This window comes from Syngnathoides biaculeatus, chromosome 19, assembly GCF_019802595.1.
Source record: "Syngnathoides biaculeatus isolate LvHL_M chromosome 19, ASM1980259v1, whole genome shotgun sequence".
NCBI lineage: Eukaryota > Metazoa > Chordata > Actinopteri > Syngnathiformes > Syngnathidae > Syngnathoides > Syngnathoides biaculeatus.
Genome location: NC_084658.1, coordinates 15,949,699 through 15,969,396, shown reverse-complemented (window position 1 = coordinate 15,969,396; position 19,698 = coordinate 15,949,699). Strand labels below are relative to the sequence as shown.

The window sequence follows — 19,698 nt, the reverse complement described above, 5'->3', positions numbered from 1 at the left end:
GTCCGAGGTTCGTGCGTCCGCTGCTTGAACCCCGAGCAGAGTTCACCTGCCTCGGACTTTCCCCCTCCACCTCGCGTGCTCCTCACTTTCATTTGCCGTTGTCTTTGCTCTCATTTGCATGTGAAGAGAGGGCCCGGGTGTTATCGGCAAGGTGACATGTCGCCACCGTGGAGACCCCCCCCCCCCCCCACATTTTCAATCAGGCCTCCTGATTGATGCACTGAGTGTGACCGTTCTGCTCCCATTCAGCAGACTTTCTCCTCATTTAGCCAGAATTATTCAATTATGATTGGTGGGGTGGCGAGTTAAGGTGGTGCGGCTCGGCCGATCGGGCAGAGTGAAAGGGCGAGAGACCAACGCAGAGATATACAGAGTGAGTGAGAAGGGGGGGGGGGGGGCCCCTGCTGCAGAATAGAAGAATTATAGAGCTTTAATACCAGGGACTTCATTAGAGACCGAGGCGAGGGAATGAGACGGCTTTACGGCGGCGATTATCGGCTCGCCGCCTCCGCACGGAAGCATCCTGAGCGAAAAAGGAGACGGCGAGGAGAAGAATATCCAGCCTGGGAGGCCCACACGTCCCCAGTCGGCGCCCGTGACCTTTTCCGCACAGCCGACGTGAGCGCTCTGCGGCGCGCTCGCCTCGCCGGCTTTCATTAGCATATGCTAACGCTTCCGCCGCACGCCTCCAACAATTATTCTGAGGGGTTATTTGTTATTAGGTGCTTTTTGCCTAATGAAGTTGTTTGTGTTTAACGACACACGGTGGTGAAAACAAAGAAAGATCAGAGAAGGGGAGGGGACCAGAACATTTTTATCCGATTCCTTGATTAAGTAGTTGAGTATGAATGCTTGGTTGTCTATTTATGCCCTGGCATTGGCCATTGCGTACCAACCTTTTCTTGCCCAAAGGCAACTGGCATGGCACTCGGGCTCAATTGCAACCAAAACGAGAAGCACTATCGAAAGTGGATGGAGAGAAAATCGATTGCTCGGGACGAGTTCTAATCACAACAACATGTCACCCGATCACCCGTATGAACATCGAGGACGGGCTTGCTCCGGGGCCGCCATCGCTATTCAAAGCGGCGTCACGTCAAAGCTGGAAATGTTCACGTTAAATGTTAATGCTCCCGTGCGGCCGCCTCCTCCTTCACATTACTCCCTGGCCTTTGACAGGTGGCTTCGTCGACCGCCGCACGGGAGCTCGAAGGTCCAGCGAGAGTGAGAGCACACCGGGGCGTCTTCGGTCTAGCGAGTTAGTCACACGCTGCGTCCGATCGACAGCGACGCGCTCCCCGGCGACGCAGATCATTAGCGGCGGCGGGCGAAGCCTGTGCGCCGGCGCCACTAATGACGTCCCGGCCTGTCCATAAATTTGTCGCCGTGTGCCACTTGGAGCCGTTTGACATGGCGGCAGGCCCTGTGAGGGATGAAAGCGCTCAGTGGGCAGGCGGCGAAGGGGTGAGGACACTGGCGAGTCATGCAGAGGGAGCGCACATTAGTCCTGACTAATAGACCTCCTGTTTGCATCCAAATGATGTCACAGGACCGCGCTCAATGCAGAAGGAGATCATTAGTGGTTAGCATCTCTGCCTCACAGTTCCGAGGTTTCCGACTTCCTGTGTGAAGTTGGCACGTTCGAACAATGCTTTGCGTGGCTTTTCCGCTCACATTCTAAGAACATACCTATTGCTGTCGTTAACATTCAAGACTCTACCAATCCAAAGTTTGTCTATGAGTGCCCGACGCTGACTGGCAAGCAGTCTGCGTACTGTTAATCTATATATACACACACAACGACGTGGGCTGGCAACCACTCCGTTGTTTGGTCGACATGCACCCTGAAATTTGACCTTCACAAGCGATAATGTAATCTCAACTGGCACTCACTTTAAGTGAGCTACTAGCGTGAGATTCTTATAAATGACACTTGCATAATTGCTCTGTAAATTTGTTCGCAGGGTGAAGGAGGTTGGGGCATTTGTGTTTGGCGCCGTGTCCACAAAGTCTTGTCCGCTAGTAGAAGCAAGCAAGAAAAGGATGCGGCGTACCGTTTGTCATTACAGCAAAAGACGGACTCGCCATTGGCCGAGCAGTATGAGGGGTGGAGCCTAACGGCTGAAACAAGCCGATTTTTGCCATACCCCCTAAACATAGCTCTATAATTCTTGAGTCTGTGGGCAACAGTATTTTGACAAAAGTGGGAATAGTTTTCAAGTGTGGAAAATAAAATGTCTCCTTTAAAAGCCAAGACATCGACTCTCGCACACCTCTTTTGCATCATAACTCCTCGGGGACAGCAGCTCTGATGATCTTCAACATCGTTTTTGTTAATTATGCAGCAGCACAGTACACTATTCCCACCTGCGGGGCCCGCGCGGTGTGCACGGCATCAGTACGTGCAGGAAATAAACCGCGCAAGCTCCCTCGGCGAAGCCACCAGACGGAGGAGCCCCGGCGCCCGTGACGACGCATGTGAAAATGTCACATCGCTCGTCCTTGCCGCCGTCTATTCCCATTTCTAATCTATCAGTCTGCCCGCGCTTTTGCCTTGCGCAAACTCTCCACCTCCCGGTAAGCGAGTGCTTCACAGAGGGGGACCGCGCTGGGCATCCGGGGAAAACGCCGCCGAACGAGAACAAGCTGAAACGAGCCGGATGACATTTAGGCCGGGTCCGACCACACGGTTTCTCAGATTCCATTCAAACACGATCCTGAATTACTTCAAGAATAACATTGAGTCCCGTTTACGTCGAGGAGGACCCGGGTTCAGTTTGGTAAATCAAATTTTAAACGCTTCATCACACATTTCCCTCAATTGATTTGGAAAGAAATGCACGAAAAGTGAGACACTGTTTCCACCAGGCTGTCCCCTCGTTTGGAGGCATAAGAAAAGCTCTTTAGGGTTTAGGACTGGAGAAGGAATTGTTCACTGCAGCCTCTTTGTGTTTAGTCTCTTCTTTATCAAGCGGTCGTCCGTTTATGATGTTCCGAAAGCGGTGACGTAACTCAAACTTGGATGTTTGGAAAAACACTTCCGAGGTCATAAATATAAAACAATGAAATGAAAAAAAAACACAGTCGTCAATACCTGAGGCTGACAGCTGGTAGAAAACATTGCATGCTGCTTCTTCTTTTCCTTTCGGCTTGTCCCGTTAGCATGTCATCTTTTTCCATCCAAGCCTATCTCGTGCATCGCCTCATCTCTTACCTCACGACATCCATCAACCTTTTCTTTGGTCTTCCTCTCGTTCTTTTGTCTGGCGGCTCCATCCTCAGCACCCTTCTACCAAAATCTCGCCTCTGGACATGTCCAAACCACCGAAGTCTGCTCTCTCGAACCTCGTCTCCAAAACATCCAACTTTGGCTGTCCCTCTACTGAGCTCATTTCTAATCCTATCCAACCTGTTCACTCCAATCTTCATTTCTGCTACCTCCAGTTCCGCTTCCTGTGGTTCCTTCAATGCCACAGTCTCTAATCCGTCCACCGTGGCAGGCCTCACCACTGTCCCTTCATCCCAGTGGAGACTCTTCTGCCGCGTAGAACACCAGACACCTTCCGCCAACTGTTCCACCACGCTTGGACCCGTTTCTTCACTTCCTTACTACCACACTCTCCATTGCTCCGTATTGTTGATCCCAAGTATTTGAATGAAACAGTGCATGCTATTTTATGGAAACACCACATCTAAGTAGCTGGACGAGAACGTGTTCTCGGCCACAAATACAAAACTTTGACGGAAAAACACGAATATTTCCCGGCAGAACCATTGAACGGCATGTATAACTCTTGTAAAGCGAGGACCGCTTTGTACCGAACACAATGAACAAGCGAGACAAAAGAAGGCAAATTTGTGACATTCAGATCTGCATTCATCAGTCAAGTTAAACGACCGCCTGGCAGGTACAAAGCAACAACAGATCTTACTGAGGGTCTCCGGCGTAGCTGAGCTGGGCGGGCCGGATCCCGAAATGAACGATGATGGGGAAGGTGATGACGTCTGGGTTGAACTGCTCCCGGTCCAGCTGGTCGATCCGCACCGAGCTCGGTTTCTGGGGAGCGTCAACACGAAAGACGGGGGTTAGGTGAGCGTGTTGGGAGTGTAAACAAGCTCGGCGACGAGCGCCGTCGTTCAATCATCGGCCGCACGGGACGCTCGTATGTGGGAGGAACGAGCATCCTCGGGTAGCCCGTCACACCTTTGACGAGATGAGACGAGGGGGCCGCGACGCAGACGGCCCGCGGCCCGTCGCTCACCTTGACATTGGCCGCCTTCACGCCACACAAACTCATTTCCAAAAAAATATGAATTGTCAATGTGTTACAACGGCTAACTAAGTACAGGTACTGAGTGAGAAGACTTTGTCATTCACTACCATGCACAACCGGTGTCCAAATATGCCAGTCAAAATATTTCAAACGGCTGGTTACACGGGCAATTCTACTTTTTCTTTAATTCTACTTTGACTGGCAATGATTGAGTTGGGATGTTGTCATTGAGCTAAATTGCAGGACTTAACGTTTGACTTGCTTGAAATTTCGCAGGAGCTCGACTCGATGCGCTGGATTTTTGCCTCAGTAACTTGGGACTTGCAGAAACTTATTTACTGTACAACTTACACTTTGCCAAAGGTGGGCTGCCGTCTTCGGTGGAGCCTGCTGCTCGCGATAATTCGTAGAACGCGGTGCCCTTGCACGTCCACGCTGCTAATGCTGCTAATAATCACTAGCCTTTGATTGACAGCCAATGCAGTCATTAGCCCCCCCCCCCCTCCTCCTCCCCCCGTGAGACCTTGACCAAACACAGCAGAGGACACGTCTATCTAATGAGTGCGCACTAATACTGACGAAGCAAATATGCTGACCTACACTTGCAGCGAGCTCGCGATTGCAGCAGCGTACAAAGAATTTTGTGATTATTTCATTAATTAACATCTTTTGTGTCAAGGTCGTGAAATAAATGATTTACCTAACAGCAATAACAAATGAGTAATATTGACAACAGTGTATAGAGGAAAAGTATTGGATTTGGGTGTGGTCTGAATAATCATGATGTGAGGATTTGCCCTGATTAAATACTTTGTTATCCTACAGATAATTAGTTCAATAGCTGCCTGCTTTTTCTACATATTTTACAGATTTGGATTTGTACTTTTTTCATTTGATATTGACTGTGAAATCTTTTCAGGATGAAAAACACCAATGGTGACATCACGCAGTCCAATATGAGCTAAAAATGACAGAAATAAACATTTCCAAATTCTCTTCTGGCAGTTGCACTTCGTGGATGTGGGATGTGTCCCAATACTTCTGCTTGGGCATAAATATAGCATCAGTAGGTAATTTGTGATTTAATGGGTCGGGGCACTGATGGAAATTTCTGGGTCAGTGGAAGGTCACCCTTCAAAAATTGGACACTGGAAGAAGACAAGAACCTCCGGTAAACAGCAGAACCGTTTCTGTGGAGTCAAGACCAAACTGTCATGACGAGGGGTGGGGGATCTGAAGTCGTACTCGCTGGCCGTCCGTGTAAAGCGGTTGTTTCCCTCTCTCTGGGCCCACAATCAGGGTCCACTGATGACTCCACACATCAACTGTCGGTCCCTCCTCGATGCAGTACAAGTGACGTCTTCATGCAATCGATTGGGGGGGAGGGGGGGGGTCCCCTGATTTGATGCCGAACCCCTCCCCTCCCCTCCCACCGTCGACCCTGACAGCGCCGATTCAGAGTCACTTCGGGGAGGAGCCGACTCAATAAGTCACGCTCGGCACGGGTCGTTGGTATGCAGCGCTTTAGCCCGGCCGTGACGGCGCATCACCTTCACCCGGACGCAATTACTGTACGGCTGCTCCGACACAGAGGTGAGCTGGCGTCACGGTGACATTAACGTGGGGGCGCCGGGCACTACACCAGGATAGTGACAACCGACGCCCTTGGGGATACGAGGCCAGCGTGCCGGGAGGAACGGCACACCGGGTTGCGGACGCCCTTGGACGGCCGTCCGCTGGAGAAAAAAAAAATAAAGAAAAAAAAGGCCCCCGCTCACCGAGCCCGGGTTGGTGACGATCATGCCCTTGCACTCTTCCGCGTACTTCTGCCACTCCAGCTCCTCCCACTGCAGCATGTCGGCGATCTCCTCCTCAGGGACCAGAGGCTTGCTGCTGCGCAGGAGGTAGAGCAGCACCTGGTGCATGGACAGCACCTCCTTGCCACCATCTGCAGAAACGCCGCGCCGTACGTCGGGATCAATGTGGTTATGAAAAGACGACGCACCCGGGCAAGTTTTTCTGATTGCAAATTGCACTTTTCCACCGTTAATGAGACCGAGGTTTGAGCAGAGATGTGAAAGAAATTTACAATTTAGTGGTTGCATAAGTGTGCACACCCCTTTGAGCACTTACAAATAGTTGTCAGTGTTAGCACAAAACCTTTAGCAAAAAAAAAAAAAAAAAAACAACTAAAAAAGCTGGCTTTGATTTTGCGTCATAGCTTCCCACTGACACTGACTTCCATTGAGTACACTTTAAATGGGTTGGTTCAGCTGTTCTAGTCTGCTTTTTCTGACATAATTAGCGTTGTGCGGGCTTTTTATATCCACCATGTGTGCGTGAACACACAGTGGAATCTCTCGGGTTCGACACAATCCCATCCCATCCTCCACCTGGGTCACATTTCAAAACAAGCGCTCTCAAAAGGAATTATGGAAATAATCAATCACAGGTTGAACAATACAACAGTGCCAACAATAGAATCAACGCCATATTGCAACGTCTCCCGCGTATAAACGTTTTTAAGTAACATTTGAAAGCTGAGGGGAAAACAAATACGCTGTGGGGTAAACAATGTCGAGGCATAAAAACAAAATGTGTCCCATTTGTCCTCTCGGGGTCACGATTGCATTCTGCGATGACATCACACAAATAAAAAAGGCCCCAGGACAAAGCAAAAATAGTTAATTCATACGTGACTCATACGGGTTTTTGGGGCCGTTTTGAAATCGTACCACCACTGTTCCAACTTTGCACTTTGGCTCCAAAAACAGGAAGTTATCATGTTCGCGTAACAATCCAGAGAGTGGATACACGGCACTTAAAAATACTCGGGAATGGTTAACATTGAAGGAAATATTTGAAAAGAATCCAAATCTATTGATGCGAGTGGCATTGAAGGCATGCATGTATTCATATATTTGAAAGAAAAGAATAAGAGTTTCCCCCCCAAACCTCCATCAAAGTCACACATTTTCAAACGCTTTAGCACACGCATATTATTTGCATTATTTGGTATTTCTCTCCCAAATCAAGGCTGATGTCGCTCTTTGCCACTTCAATGTAAAAAAAAAAAAAAAAAAAAAAAAAACCTAACGCACTGACAAGCAGCCGCACGCGTGAGCCCAAGCACATCGTCAGCCATATATATATATATACACACACGCACACACTCACAAGTGCAACAACATAAATCTAAATGCAAGGGAATGGTTAAATGAAAGCATTGAGGTCATGGGTCAAGTGAAGCGGGCTTAAGAGACCACTTATGCAACAATGAGTGAGCCCCCGCCCCCATCCAACCGCGTCCGCACGTGGACACGCACGCTGCGCACTGGCTGCTGGGAAACGCATTAGGACGCGAACAAATTCCCGCCCACCCACCCACTCTCAGTGGAAAACGCTGCGATGGAGCGGTTTCGGCCTCTTTGTGACAGGAAACGTGTACGTGCGAGGGGACAGTCGAATGGGGGGTGTGGAGAAATTGTTTATTGATTGAAGGCAGGTAGGTGGCGCCGCTGCCATAACAACCGGCCAGTGGGGAGAAGATAGTGTGGCGGTGCAGCTGCGCCACCTAGTGCGTAAAGGGACGTACTACTCCCTTTCCAGGAATGGACTCGGTTCAGCTTCAAAAATCAACTGGTGGTAAATGCACGGGTGGATGAAAAAATAGCCGAGCTGGACAAGAAGAACCTGCTGACCAACAGATTGAGACAAAGAAGGGAAGAAGGCGATATTCACGACTCACCGGGTAGGAAGCGGACAAAACGAGGCATGAAGTGGAAGCGCTGGCATCCGCCAGAGTTGATCTCCCAATCTGGGCCTGGGGGTAGAAAAAAAAAGGCTTGGTTAGAAATCCGCCATTTCACAAGAATCATAAGGAAGGACTTGAAATTCCAAAGGGCAGTTGGTGAGAATTTTTACACGTTTTCCACTCTGCAATGAGGTTTTAGGGCGGGACCAGGAATTGATTTCATAGGTACGTGCTTCCGAAACCTCGCCGAAGGACGCGACGGGGAATCGCGGCGCGACATGATGCTCGTCAGCCTCGGATGGGAGCTACCTGCGAGGTTCCAGTCGTACAGCTCCAGAATGTCCTGGAAGAGGTAGGAGGCGAACAGCTCCAGGCCTCGGACGCAGTAGTTCTGCGGAAGAGAGACGAGCGTGAGCGCTCGGCGGACGCGGCGCGCAATGAAGACCGCCATTAAGCAAGCCAATCCGACTTTAGCGCGTAAGACACCTTATCGACGCCATCGTCCCTCTCGCCTCTTCTAAAAGGATTAGCACCTCGGCTCAGGAGGCACTGAGGTGTGAGGGAGAGACGCCTGGCTCAGCGGCTCCGGATAAAAAACAAAAAAAGGGGGCCGGCGAGATAAAAAGAGCTTGCACTGACCTCGGGCGCCATCTCCTCTATGAAGTGGATGGTGTAATCTATGTTGAAGCGGATCACCCGGCACAATGGAATCTGGGATGATGAAAGGAGGAGAGGAGGCCGTGAAGAAAGGACGCGGCGACTCATTAGCGCCGCGCGAGGCCGAGGTGACGGCTTTGCGCGGGAACTCATTAAAAGCTCGACTTTGGCAAAGCGCCGTGCGCGACCGCGTACGTCTGCGCTCGCGCTCATTGGAACAACTCAAAAAAAAAAACGCTAAACAGATAAGCCTAAACCCCCCCCCCCCCCCCCCCACATCTCTGCCGTTACACCTCCTTTCTTGTCCGAGCGGGGGCACTTTGCGAGATTAACCTGCGAGACACCTCCGCGCCGCTAACTAGCAGCGGGGCGAACGCGGCGGCGCTTTGGAGCCTTTTAATCCCCGCGACGCCACGGAGCGTTTACCCCCGGCTTTTAAAGGCAGACGGCTTGAAATGATCCGGTTCAAATTGTTGCTAATGCGTGCGACGCTCCTGCGAGAAAAATTGACCCGGAGGTTCAACATGCAAATTGGCGGTAAAACATGGCAGCCTGGAAACTTTCACCCTCAACTATTTCCACTCGACGACCTCATTGGTGTTCAACGGAGCTTTTTTTTAAAAAAAAAAAAAAAAAAAAAGACATTGACCAAAAAGATGATTATTAAAATATTTCCAACTGCAGGGGTCCGCAAACTTTTGTTAAAATGAGACATGGGCCACGTCATTCAGCATGTACAATGGCTTATCGAATAGCACAATACACATTCTGATTTTTCATAATTCATTTATGCACAGTGACTGATTGTTTGACATTTTGGCAATTTAAAAAAAAAAAAAGAAGCCGCCAATAACGCGCCAAGTACTTTTCTGTAAGGGGTACGGCCCCCCTCAACGAAGTTCCTCACCTCACTCATTTTGCCGGTCGTGTACACGACAAAATGTAATAAGCGCCCGTTTTGACTTGACAGCTAATTAATTTCACCGCAGGCTGAACAAACCGACTTTAAGGAGAACACGTCGGCGGACTAAAGTGCCAATAAATAGCGGAGAGGCTCCCTCAGCGATAGAACAAGCTCATTCGCATCACTTAAAAAAATGTAACGGCTGCAGAATGCGACTCAAGAATCGAATACGCTCGATGATTAGTTTGCATTACGAGTGACGACACTTTGCAGCGGGAAAACAACTTAATTATTTCGTCACACAATTATTCCCAGTCGATTCAATCATTTCCACAACTTTCCAGCGCGTGTAGGAAGCTCGGCACGTTGCCGTGGGAACGGGTGCGCTTACACTGGTGAGCGGAGTGTGGGAGAAGACGGAGAAGCCCTCGAAGAGGTACTCGTGGTCGTCGTACTCGATCACCGTGGGACGGTCCGTCTGGGACGCAAGCGTCGGACATTATCGCAACAGGCATCGCGGAACTCGACCGTTGAAACGCTCGCGACGTCGACGATCGAGTTCGTACCAGGAAGTTGGTGGGCGGGGACACGGTTATCCGGTAGTGGAACAGCCTCCCGGCGTTGTTGTTCATCCCGCGACACAATTTGACGGGCTGGAAAGCGAAAAGCAAAATGTTAAAAGTTCAAAATTGCTAGAAAACTCAACTTAAAAACAACAAATAAGAGGGAGGCTTAAAAAAAAAAAAAAAAAGTGTAATGAATTCACCCTGCACAATTTTTACATCTTAAAAAGTGTGCAGTTTGAAAATATATTGCACCTCTATGGATTCATTTCTTCAGCCCAATAAACATCGGAAAGATTACATGTAAATGCAACTGGTGTAGTAGCATATATTCTTTACCACTAGAGGGAGCCGACACACCCCACTTTAAGAGTTTTTTTTTTTTTTTTTCCCCCCCTGAGGCACAAAAGCCCCAATAAAGAAATGAACCACAATCTAAACAAGGCTGGATTGGAAGGGGGGGGGGGGGAAAGAGAAATATAATGTTCCTGGCACCTCCTCCCCCGGGTAGATGCTGTGGCGGATGCCGGTGCGTCGGGCCTTGGCGCTGCACTTGCACAGAGGACCGTCGTTCATCTGGGAACAAAGAAAAGGGCCACCGATGGGTCACTTCGCCACGGTAAGGTTATAGAACCGAGGACGAAGGTCGAGAAGCGGACCTGTCCCGGGTCGTTGTACCACAGCTCCTCGTGAAGTCGATCCGGGTGCGCTTTCTTCCTCTTGATCTCGGCGATGACGTCGAACAGCTCCGAGTCCGAGCCGCTGGAGCAAGAGCTTCCCTCGCCGTCCGACTCGCACTCCGACTCGCTGCTGCTGTCACCTAAACGCGTGCGAGTTAATCGGAGGATTTATGAAAGATTAAAAAAAAACTACAAAAACAAAAATTAAGAATGTCAAGATATAAACCAGGTTTTTGAAGTGTCAAAAAGATGTCTATCAGTGATTTTTTTTTTTTTTGCCGTTGGAGCAAATCACTCTCTCCATAAACAACGACGATCTCGCCTCATTTTACTCACAAATTAGCCAAATTCAATCTCGCTCCTGTCATCGAGTTGAACAGCAATAAATTGTACGACTTGTCACTATATAGCAAGTGCAAAGACATAAATAATCGTCAGTCATTTTCAGCGCAATGTAGCCAAATTGTCAAATTTCCAGCCGCGCATTTGTGGCCGGGGGAAACGAGCGGTCGATCGGATGTCCGCACCGGGATCCTCGTCCAGTTTGGTCTTGGGCGGCTCCCACTTGGGTCGCGACTCCTTGGCCCTCGTCTGCCTCTTCCCCAGCTCCTCCTCAAAGCGCTCGTAGAGGGCTCGCAGTTTACTCGTGCCGACGACGGTTGAATCTCCCTGCGGGGAATTGAAAAAAAAAATAATAATAATTTATACTGTAATATTTGGCGTGAATACCTAAAAAAAAAAAAAAGGAGAGTATTTAACATTACGCCAAAATAAATGCCCACAAACTATGGCCCAAAGTTATTTTACTGATAATTTTTTCAAAAACTCACATCCGGCAAAGATTCTGCAACGCTGCAACTTTTACAAACATCTTTAAACAGTCGCAATGTATCCCACCACCAGACTTTCTTGAGACCAATTACGGCTTAAGCGGCCGCGGGTTCACTCAAAGTACGACTTCCCCGGACACGAAATGTGGAAGTGGCGACTGAACGGAACGCCAATAATTGGAGCGGATACCACTTGATCCATCGGGTCGTTGGAGTAGAAGTTCTCGGCGTGAGTGCAGCGGATCCAGGCGGGCTTCAGCAGGTCGTCGTCGTCCTTCTCATCCTCCGCCCGTTCGGCTTGTCCTCGCTCTCGCTCGCCGCCCTCCTCGGAATCTCTGCTCCGGCCCGAGGAGTAGCCGCGGTCTCGGCTCGGAACCGACGAGCACTCGGACTGGCGGTCCCGCTCCTCCTCCCAGCGACCGCGCTTCCTGTCTCTGCTGGTCGAGCGACTTCGGACGGGAGGATGATGAAAAATAAAGTGAGGGCAGATGTATCAAATGTAAAGAAGGAAATGTTAAATGTGACGGAAAAATGACACAAAGATGTCAAGAGGATGAATGCCCCAAATGTCATATTTTCATAAAAACTTGAAATATGACAGAGACATAAAGTTGTAGTAGTAGTACATTGTGTTTTAATAAAGACAAAATGTAATTTGCATATGGTGCCATATTGAACTTGAAAATGCCATCAGGAAGCAAAATAGCAGCTGTGATCAACTGAATCCTTGGAAAAAAATAAAGAAAAAAAGAAATACATAATAATAATAATAAGGGCAAGCGGAGAAAGTCAAACCTGCGAGGCCTCTTTCGGTGTCGGTCAGGCGACGGAGACCTTCGACTGTCTCGGTGTCGGTAGCGCTCCCTGAGAAAACCCCAAATTCAGAAACGTAAACTTTTCAAACAAAAACCTGGAATTTCTTACGTGCGCTTCCGAGGTTGTTCCCGTTAATTCGAGCAAGAACCCACAATGTCACCGAAAATTGTGTTTTGTTTTATTTTTAACCATTAATCACGAGTGAAGCCGTTCAATATCCAACCGACGCTTGCGGAAAAACACAAAGCTGATGAGTTTTTCAATTTGTGACGGACGTTGAAGCCTTTCGTGAGGTTTACCTGCTGCGATCGCGGCTTCGACGCGGCCCGCCGGGCGAGCGTCCTCTGTCGTAGTCGGACCTGTACCTCCCGCCCTCGCTCCGGCTGTGCCTGTCCGGGCTCCTGCCGCGGTCCTTGCGCCCTCGGTCCCCGTGGCCGCCGTAGACGCTCTTCCGGTGGTCCTCGTGGCGATACCCTCGCTCGGGGGAGCGCCGGCCGCCGTCGCCGGGCTTCTCGTACTTGTACTGCCCCCTGGGGTGGAAACTCTGCTCGGGTTTGAACGAGCCGGGGCTCTGGGCGTATCCCGGGCTGAAGCCGGGGGGCGGGAAGGGCGGGTGGGGAGGATGGGGGTAGCCCACGTGGTACGGAGGAGGGTAAGGCATGGACTGGGCGGGCACAGGGGGAGCCATGGGCGGCTGCGGCAAGGGCGGCGGCGGCATCATGTAAGGGTGGTAAGCATTCTGCGGCATCTGCGCGCCAGTCGCCGGCAAGGGGGGAGGCGGGAAGCTCGGCGGCGGGTCGGGGAAGCCCTGCACGGGGGGCTTGGCGAAGGGCGGACGCGCGGGGCACGGGTGGAGGGAGCCCGGCGCCGGGGGAGGCACCGGCGGTGGGTACGACATGAAGTCGGGGGGCGGGGGCATGTAGCCGCTGGCGTTCGCCTGGTAACCGGCCACGGCGGGAGCTTGAGGGTCGTAGTGGTACGAGGGCACCGCGGGGGGAGGTGGCGGGGGCCTCAGGTTGGAGGCTCTGTAGTTTTGGCCAGGCGGCATTCCTCCCCTGGGACCCCCGCGGTCCTGATGGAAAGACATGACTATTGGATCAGGGGAGGCGGGGGGGAAATAAAGAAATAGGTGAACTATGGCTTCGGCAAAAACAAATAATAAATTTATGTCTCACATCACAGCAATCAATCTTTTCTTTTGTAAAGGTTCTGGGAACCCTAACACATTCGGACATCATTTAGGAACGGAAGAGAACAATTAACCTTGTATTTGCGCTAATCATAATTTGACTTGCAGGCGCCGATATCAACAAAAGTGCAATAACAACATGTAGACAATCGAAGCATTCACAAATCAAATGCAGAAGGGAGACGTGTGAATCCTGCTAAGCGCATGAAAACGATATGAAGACGAATGAATTAGCGAGGCAACTTGCTAGCGACCAACAAGATCCACCAAGCATGACTCCGTGCAATGTTTGCGCGTGAAAAGTAGCACGAGGAATGCTCGGAGAAGCGCCTCACCTGAGCCTTCTTGCAACGCGTTCAGATCTAAATGCGGGGTGAAAACCAGCTGGTGGCGACGATGTTTGCTAAATTGAAGACGACTGCAGCGTTTGCGCGACCGAGCGGTCCGTGTTTCCAGCCGGAAGGTTTACGATGTGACCCTCCCAAAAGGACCAATGAGAGAGCCGCATTCTGCTAACTAGTTAACGATAACATCTGGGGGTGTTTTACTTCCGGTCTTCACCAAATATATGCTTCACTTATTGCGCGTCAATACATTAAATAAATTTGTCATCGACCTTAAATTTCACGGTGCGCATCAACAAGATTTACCTCAACTTGCAGATCGACGGACAAAATACCGGGTACACCTGCACTTCCTGAAAAGAAACTGATTTGTTAACAATTATAGATTTTTTTTTCATGAAGCTAACATGGACGTAACACTTTGAAGTACTGGAATGTATTATGAACTACTGAGCGCAGTTTGCAGCGATGTTAAACTACCAATTCCGTTCAATAATTATTCACCCGAACATCTACATTTCCACCCAGCAGCCTCTAGAGGGCAGCAGAGAAATAGTATAAAGCTCACCGTTGAAGCTGCGTTACCATGGCAACTCCAATGCGTTACACAATAGCATCCAAGGATAGCGTCATACACTTAGTTTCTTCTGTGCATTCTTGACAACCGGTAAGCGTTTCTTAGCGCGCCCGCATCACGTTGTTCGGGAAGCAATTGGACTCACCGCATTTTTATGATTTTGATCCATCTCCCCCCCCCCCCGTGACGTTCCGAATTCCTACCTCGCGACGTGAACTCGAGTGGCACGCTCGCTTGTGCCAGCCCAGGCTGCGCTTGTCGTGCTTCAAAGGAATCATGATGGAGGGATGGAAGAAGAATGTTGTAATGTATTCACGCCCCTTACTGTCTTGTGCTTATTAATGGCATTGTATAAATCATAAGGCCTGTGTCAAATAATAATGTAACAATAACTTGACATAAACGAGAAATAACCACATATGAACTGAACATGGAGTAGGAATAAGGATGAGTGCATTAATGCTACCCTGTTAAAAATGAGATATGTATTTTGAATGTGTTTGTGACCGGGATTGTCAGGAGTCTTCACGTCTCCGCCATCTTGCAGCTTGACTTATCTCCAACCCTGCTATGGATTTTGCAGCTGCACACACACACACACGAAAAAAAAAAAAAAGTTCCCCTCAACTCGAGCGGCACTCCACATTCAACTCTTTTTATTTGCGTCCAATTGTTGCTTGATCATATTTGATGTCCTTCGCCTCCATCCCGGAACATGTACGACAAATAAAAAAAAAAAAAAAAAACAATTTTAACTCGAGAAACGTCTTGAGCGGGAATAGGCAAACTTTGGGCCAGATGATTTTTAGATGAGGTAAAAACAAAATACAAGTCAATCATCTGTCGTGTATTTCCTGTTCACGGTCATAGGAAATCCTACCCGAGTAGATTTTGGACAAAATGCGCAGCGGACTTGACTCGGTACCAGTCAGTCAGCAGCGTCAAGTAGACAACCATTTCACACACACTGCCAGAAAAAGTCAAATGTGTATGTCATGTTCAGTATATGATTGTTTGTTCGCCATAATTTATATTAATTTGAATGCTCAATTGCTAGTGATCAGTTACCGTGATTCCCGGGCTACAGAGCGCGCCTCACCCGGTACATTTGTAAAGGAAATACCATTTGGCCGTGTAAAAGCCGCTAGTGCCCACATTGAAACACGAGATATTTACAAAGAAAGACCACGCTAACGCTAGCGCCAAGCTAATGAGGCTGGTTAAAAATAAACATACCGGTAAAAATCACTGAGACGCGGCAGTAACACGCTAGCGCAGCGCTAATAGGGTCGGACCAGTAAAAGTCACTTCCTCGGCACAGATATTCCACCGGTCTCACTCTTACCTTTTGCGCTGGAGTGCCCCCTTGCGGCCGTTAGAAGAAACGCACAAATGAACCGCATCGCCGCATAAGCGTGTGAAAAAAGTCGTGACTTGTAGGCCGGAAATTACGGTATTTAGTTACAATTCATTAAACCAATGACTATTATAAAATCAATACATACCCAAATGTACAGTATAGGGTTTATTTGATAAACATTTCTCATTTTATTACCTACAATGAGTTCCCAACCAATTATTGTCCTCGTCATCACCGAGCTGGCGTCCGCAGATGGGAACATTTTTTCTCATAGTCGCAGGTGATGCCGAGGAAAGGAAATCAATTTTACCCAGGGGGGGGCGGGGGGGGGGTCAGGACATTTTCAATGACTCAGATACTATGAAATGATGCCCTCAGCCTCGGATAAAAAAAAAGAAAAAAGATGCCTGGCTTCAGGGTTCACAAAATGTGAGACAAATAAATAAGATTGCTCATCCGCTGAGATATGCATGAGGCCCAGGATTGCCATGGAAACCAAATTTGTTTTATCCGCCGAGGTGGCCGGAGTGCGCGCTTCGCACGCGTCCGTATCCTTGTGACGCGCGACCGCGATCGAGCATTTCGCCCAGAAATGTCCCCCCCGCCCCCAGCATCAGAATTCGAGTGGCCATGTTGCGTGATACAAAAATGATCACTTACGGGGGAACGAATATAATATCAAATAACTCAGCAGCCCAAAGAACAAAAACAGATACAGTTTGGAAAGAAGCTAAAAAAATGTTGTTTTTTTTTTAAAAGCACGGCAGGACATCAGCTGGAGGCAAAACCGGCGACGTATCGACAAACATCACAAGGAAATTTCTGGCGATATGAACAAAGCAAAAATAATAAGGACAAGAAAAGACAAGAAAGGGCCTGATGATCGCCACGAACGTTCTTGTTGAATACGGAAGCCGATCGCACTTCACGTGACCAAGAAAGCGTGAAACTGCGGTCGACTGGCTGTTCGGTTCTGACCTGAAGTAACCCCGCCTGGTGGCACAGACGGTTGAATTCCAGACGGCGAATTGTGGCAACTATTGAAAATCGCTTTCCATTTCAAATTCAAATCCCGGTGGCACTGATTTACTTCCGTCGTTGAACGATTCCACGTTTCCTCGTCTGTTTCCCGGCGCAGACGGCAAAGTCCATAAAGACGTGCTCGGAGAAATTTGGTGCGGAACAACCGAGGCGTCAAAAAGACGCTAAACCTGTCAACAAGTCCCATCGTCGCGGTTGAATTTCCAGAAGAGGCGAAGCTGCTAACTGCCGCAAACTCCACATTTTCTTCCTTTTGATGGCGTTTGCATCTTCTCCCCGTGCCTGCGCGGGTTTCCCCGGGGCAGTCCGGTTTCCTCCCGCATCCCCGAAAACTTTCAGCATCAATCGGACACTCTAAATTGCCCCAAGGTGCGATCAAGAGTGCAACTGTTGTCCCGTCTCCCTGTGCCCTGCGATTGGCTTGCAAACTTACCCCGCCTCCTGCCCCGGTGACAGCCGGGATTGGCTACAGCGGTCCCGCGACCCTCGTGAGGATAAGCGGAAAAATAGATTGGATGAGTAACGATATTAATAATATTGTACGGTGGACGAGGCCACTCGTGAATGATTTGTTTGCTTTGTTAGCTGGCTGAGGCGATCCTAATAAGCCTTTAATTACTAATTCACAACCCGAGACTCGACTGGCGAATAATTCTATCATCATCTCGGGAAGCAAACTTTAATATTCCAAGAGAAATGCCAAAGAGAAATAATGAACGCGCCCCCCCCCCCCCCGCAAACGCCCAGCAACCATTCACCGCAGCGTTGTTTATAGTCCGCATACGGAACACAAACAAAGCAACAAAAGCTCCTCGCTGGCAGGAAGAAATCTTGAATAGAGGCCCTCTCAGTGTGGGAGGAAAGTCTTGGTGTAGCAGCATGTGGCTCATTTGTTCCCGGTCAATGCCGCTCGATACGAGCAGGACAAGAGCTGCCGTGTGCACCGCGAGGCCTTGCGGAGTCCGTTTTATTGTCTGCTCTGTGCCATTTGTCCTCTTTGTAAAAGTATAAAACCATATAGTGGGCCACATCTGGCCCGCGGGCCTTGAGTTTGACACCTGTGGTCTCGGATACTGATTGGGGTGAATTCCCTCGTCGAGGTTCATCCAAGTGCAAATCCTCAAATTCTCCTTTGATGGCCAAGTCGAAGCACGTTTCACAGCCTCCTCTTCGCTTTCGAGCTTTGCCCCTTGAGAAATTTTTGGCCTGCCCTGATATGATATGATATGATCTCTTTGAAATTTTGTGCTCCTAGTAAGGTTTCATTTACAGCGGAAGCTTCAAAAATGAGTTCAGGCAGTCACTCACATTTGAAAAATGCACGGGTGTGGTCAGTCATGCCCGCATACATAAAGTCACGGGTGGGTCCGCCGGATATAAAGTTGCGGGTGTGTGTTCTGCTTGTAATTACGAGTGTACCCCTTTAAGAGCAGAGGGGGGCGGTGTCAGGTAAACTAGGAAGTAGAAGTAGGCTGAGCATCAGCTCGTTGGAGACCGTGTGCTTCCGTGTCAAAAAAAAAAAAAAAAAAAAAGACGTCAGGCTGTGGTTCACTGCGCTGGATCGTTTTTCAAGTGCGACAAGTGCGCAATTGCGCAGTGGCGTAGCTTAGAGGGAACACTGGTCAAGAGTACACAAAATAAGTGACGGATTTCAATATCTACTCGTAACAAATTTTACGCTCGACTGTGCAGTTTTGCGAGTGCGATGTCGCGCCTGTCAAATCACAGTGACTGGTTAAGATGATCTTACTGGGAATTTTCCCCACAAAGCCGGGAAGAAACTGGCACGCTGAGGCCGCCAAGGAGTCCAAACAGTCCTCGAAAGACGACTAATAAACATCGATTCCAAGCGACAAACACTAGTCGTTGGGTTTTCCGGTGTTTATTACAGTAATTTAGAAAATATCGATTTTTGTTGTTGTTGTTGTTACGGGCCACAATTAGAGCTGGAACACGCTGTGCTGCGTGCGACTGCGTCACGACAATATTGTTATCGGGGGATGAGGAGGCAAGTATGAAGAATGAAGTATTTATGTGAGCTGAACATGTCGGATGAAAGGACAGGAAACAAATCACAGGAGCGCTCTTGGGGCCGAAAGCGATCAAGTGAACAGCGGCTTGAAGTCGAGGCGCATTATTTCCTGTGAAGTTGAACAAGCCCGACTGCGTCCGCGCCTTCCATTTTCAACGGCGCTCGTCCTCAGGGACGGAGGCCGCTTGACTTTCGGGCGAAAGAAGTAAGTTGCGTCGCCAGCGCCCGGTGAGAGAGGCGACGTCCGATGGCAAATGACGAGAGGACGAGGGAAGAGGGAAGAGCGGGAAATTGTTTTTTAAAAAGTCGGGACTTGACGGGCGGCAAGTGGCTTCAGGGCAGGCGCGCCCGCTTTCCGGCGCCTCGTCGTCACGGCCTCGAAAGCCGCGTGAGGACCCGCTGGAATGTATTCTTCGTCTCTTCAGGCCCTCCACGTGGACTTCGCTTGAGCGCTGGCATAAGAACGACGTGAGATGAAGTCGGATCCCTTTTTCCAGGTTGTAGCAGCTTGAGTTCTCACAACTGAAGCCTCGTTTTTTTTGTATCATATCAACACTATCCTATGGAATGTCAAATGTAAAAGACTTGTTTTAACTTTAGGAGACTTTAGGACCACAATAAAAGAAGTATTTAGTCTCAAAGTTTTAATGTTACAATTATGTAACTGCTGTAGCTGG

The 19,698-nt window shown here is 49.2% G+C and overlaps 1 protein-coding gene across 15 annotated transcripts in view; it reads right to left on the bottom strand.

Moving 5' to 3' along the window:
- Nucleotides 1–19,698, bottom strand: part of drosha (drosha ribonuclease III) — a 179,746-nt gene that overhangs the window by 71,343 nt on the left and 88,705 nt on the right. For 8 of the 15 annotated variants that reach the window (XM_061804976.1, XM_061804975.1, XM_061804974.1 and 5 more), the window contains 15 exons: nucleotides 14,792–15,171; nucleotides 12,778–13,550; nucleotides 12,458–12,526; nucleotides 11,853–12,111; nucleotides 11,360–11,501; nucleotides 10,812–10,972; nucleotides 10,648–10,728; nucleotides 10,156–10,242; nucleotides 9,981–10,067; nucleotides 8,668–8,739; nucleotides 8,515–8,577; nucleotides 8,338–8,419; nucleotides 8,023–8,097; nucleotides 6,053–6,222; nucleotides 3,933–4,057 (listed from right to left, as the gene is read on the bottom strand). In XM_061804976.1, the coding sequence (XP_061660960.1) occupies nucleotides 3,933–4,057; nucleotides 6,053–6,222; nucleotides 8,023–8,097; nucleotides 8,338–8,419; nucleotides 8,515–8,577; nucleotides 8,668–8,739; nucleotides 9,981–10,067; nucleotides 10,156–10,242; nucleotides 10,648–10,728; nucleotides 10,812–10,972; nucleotides 11,360–11,501; nucleotides 11,853–12,111; nucleotides 12,458–12,526; nucleotides 12,778–13,550; nucleotides 14,792–14,866 (2,321 nt within the window). In that variant the 5' untranslated portion in view covers nucleotides 14,867–15,171. The other 7 variants (XM_061804984.1, XM_061804986.1, XM_061804988.1 and 4 more) reach the window with 7 other exon arrangements.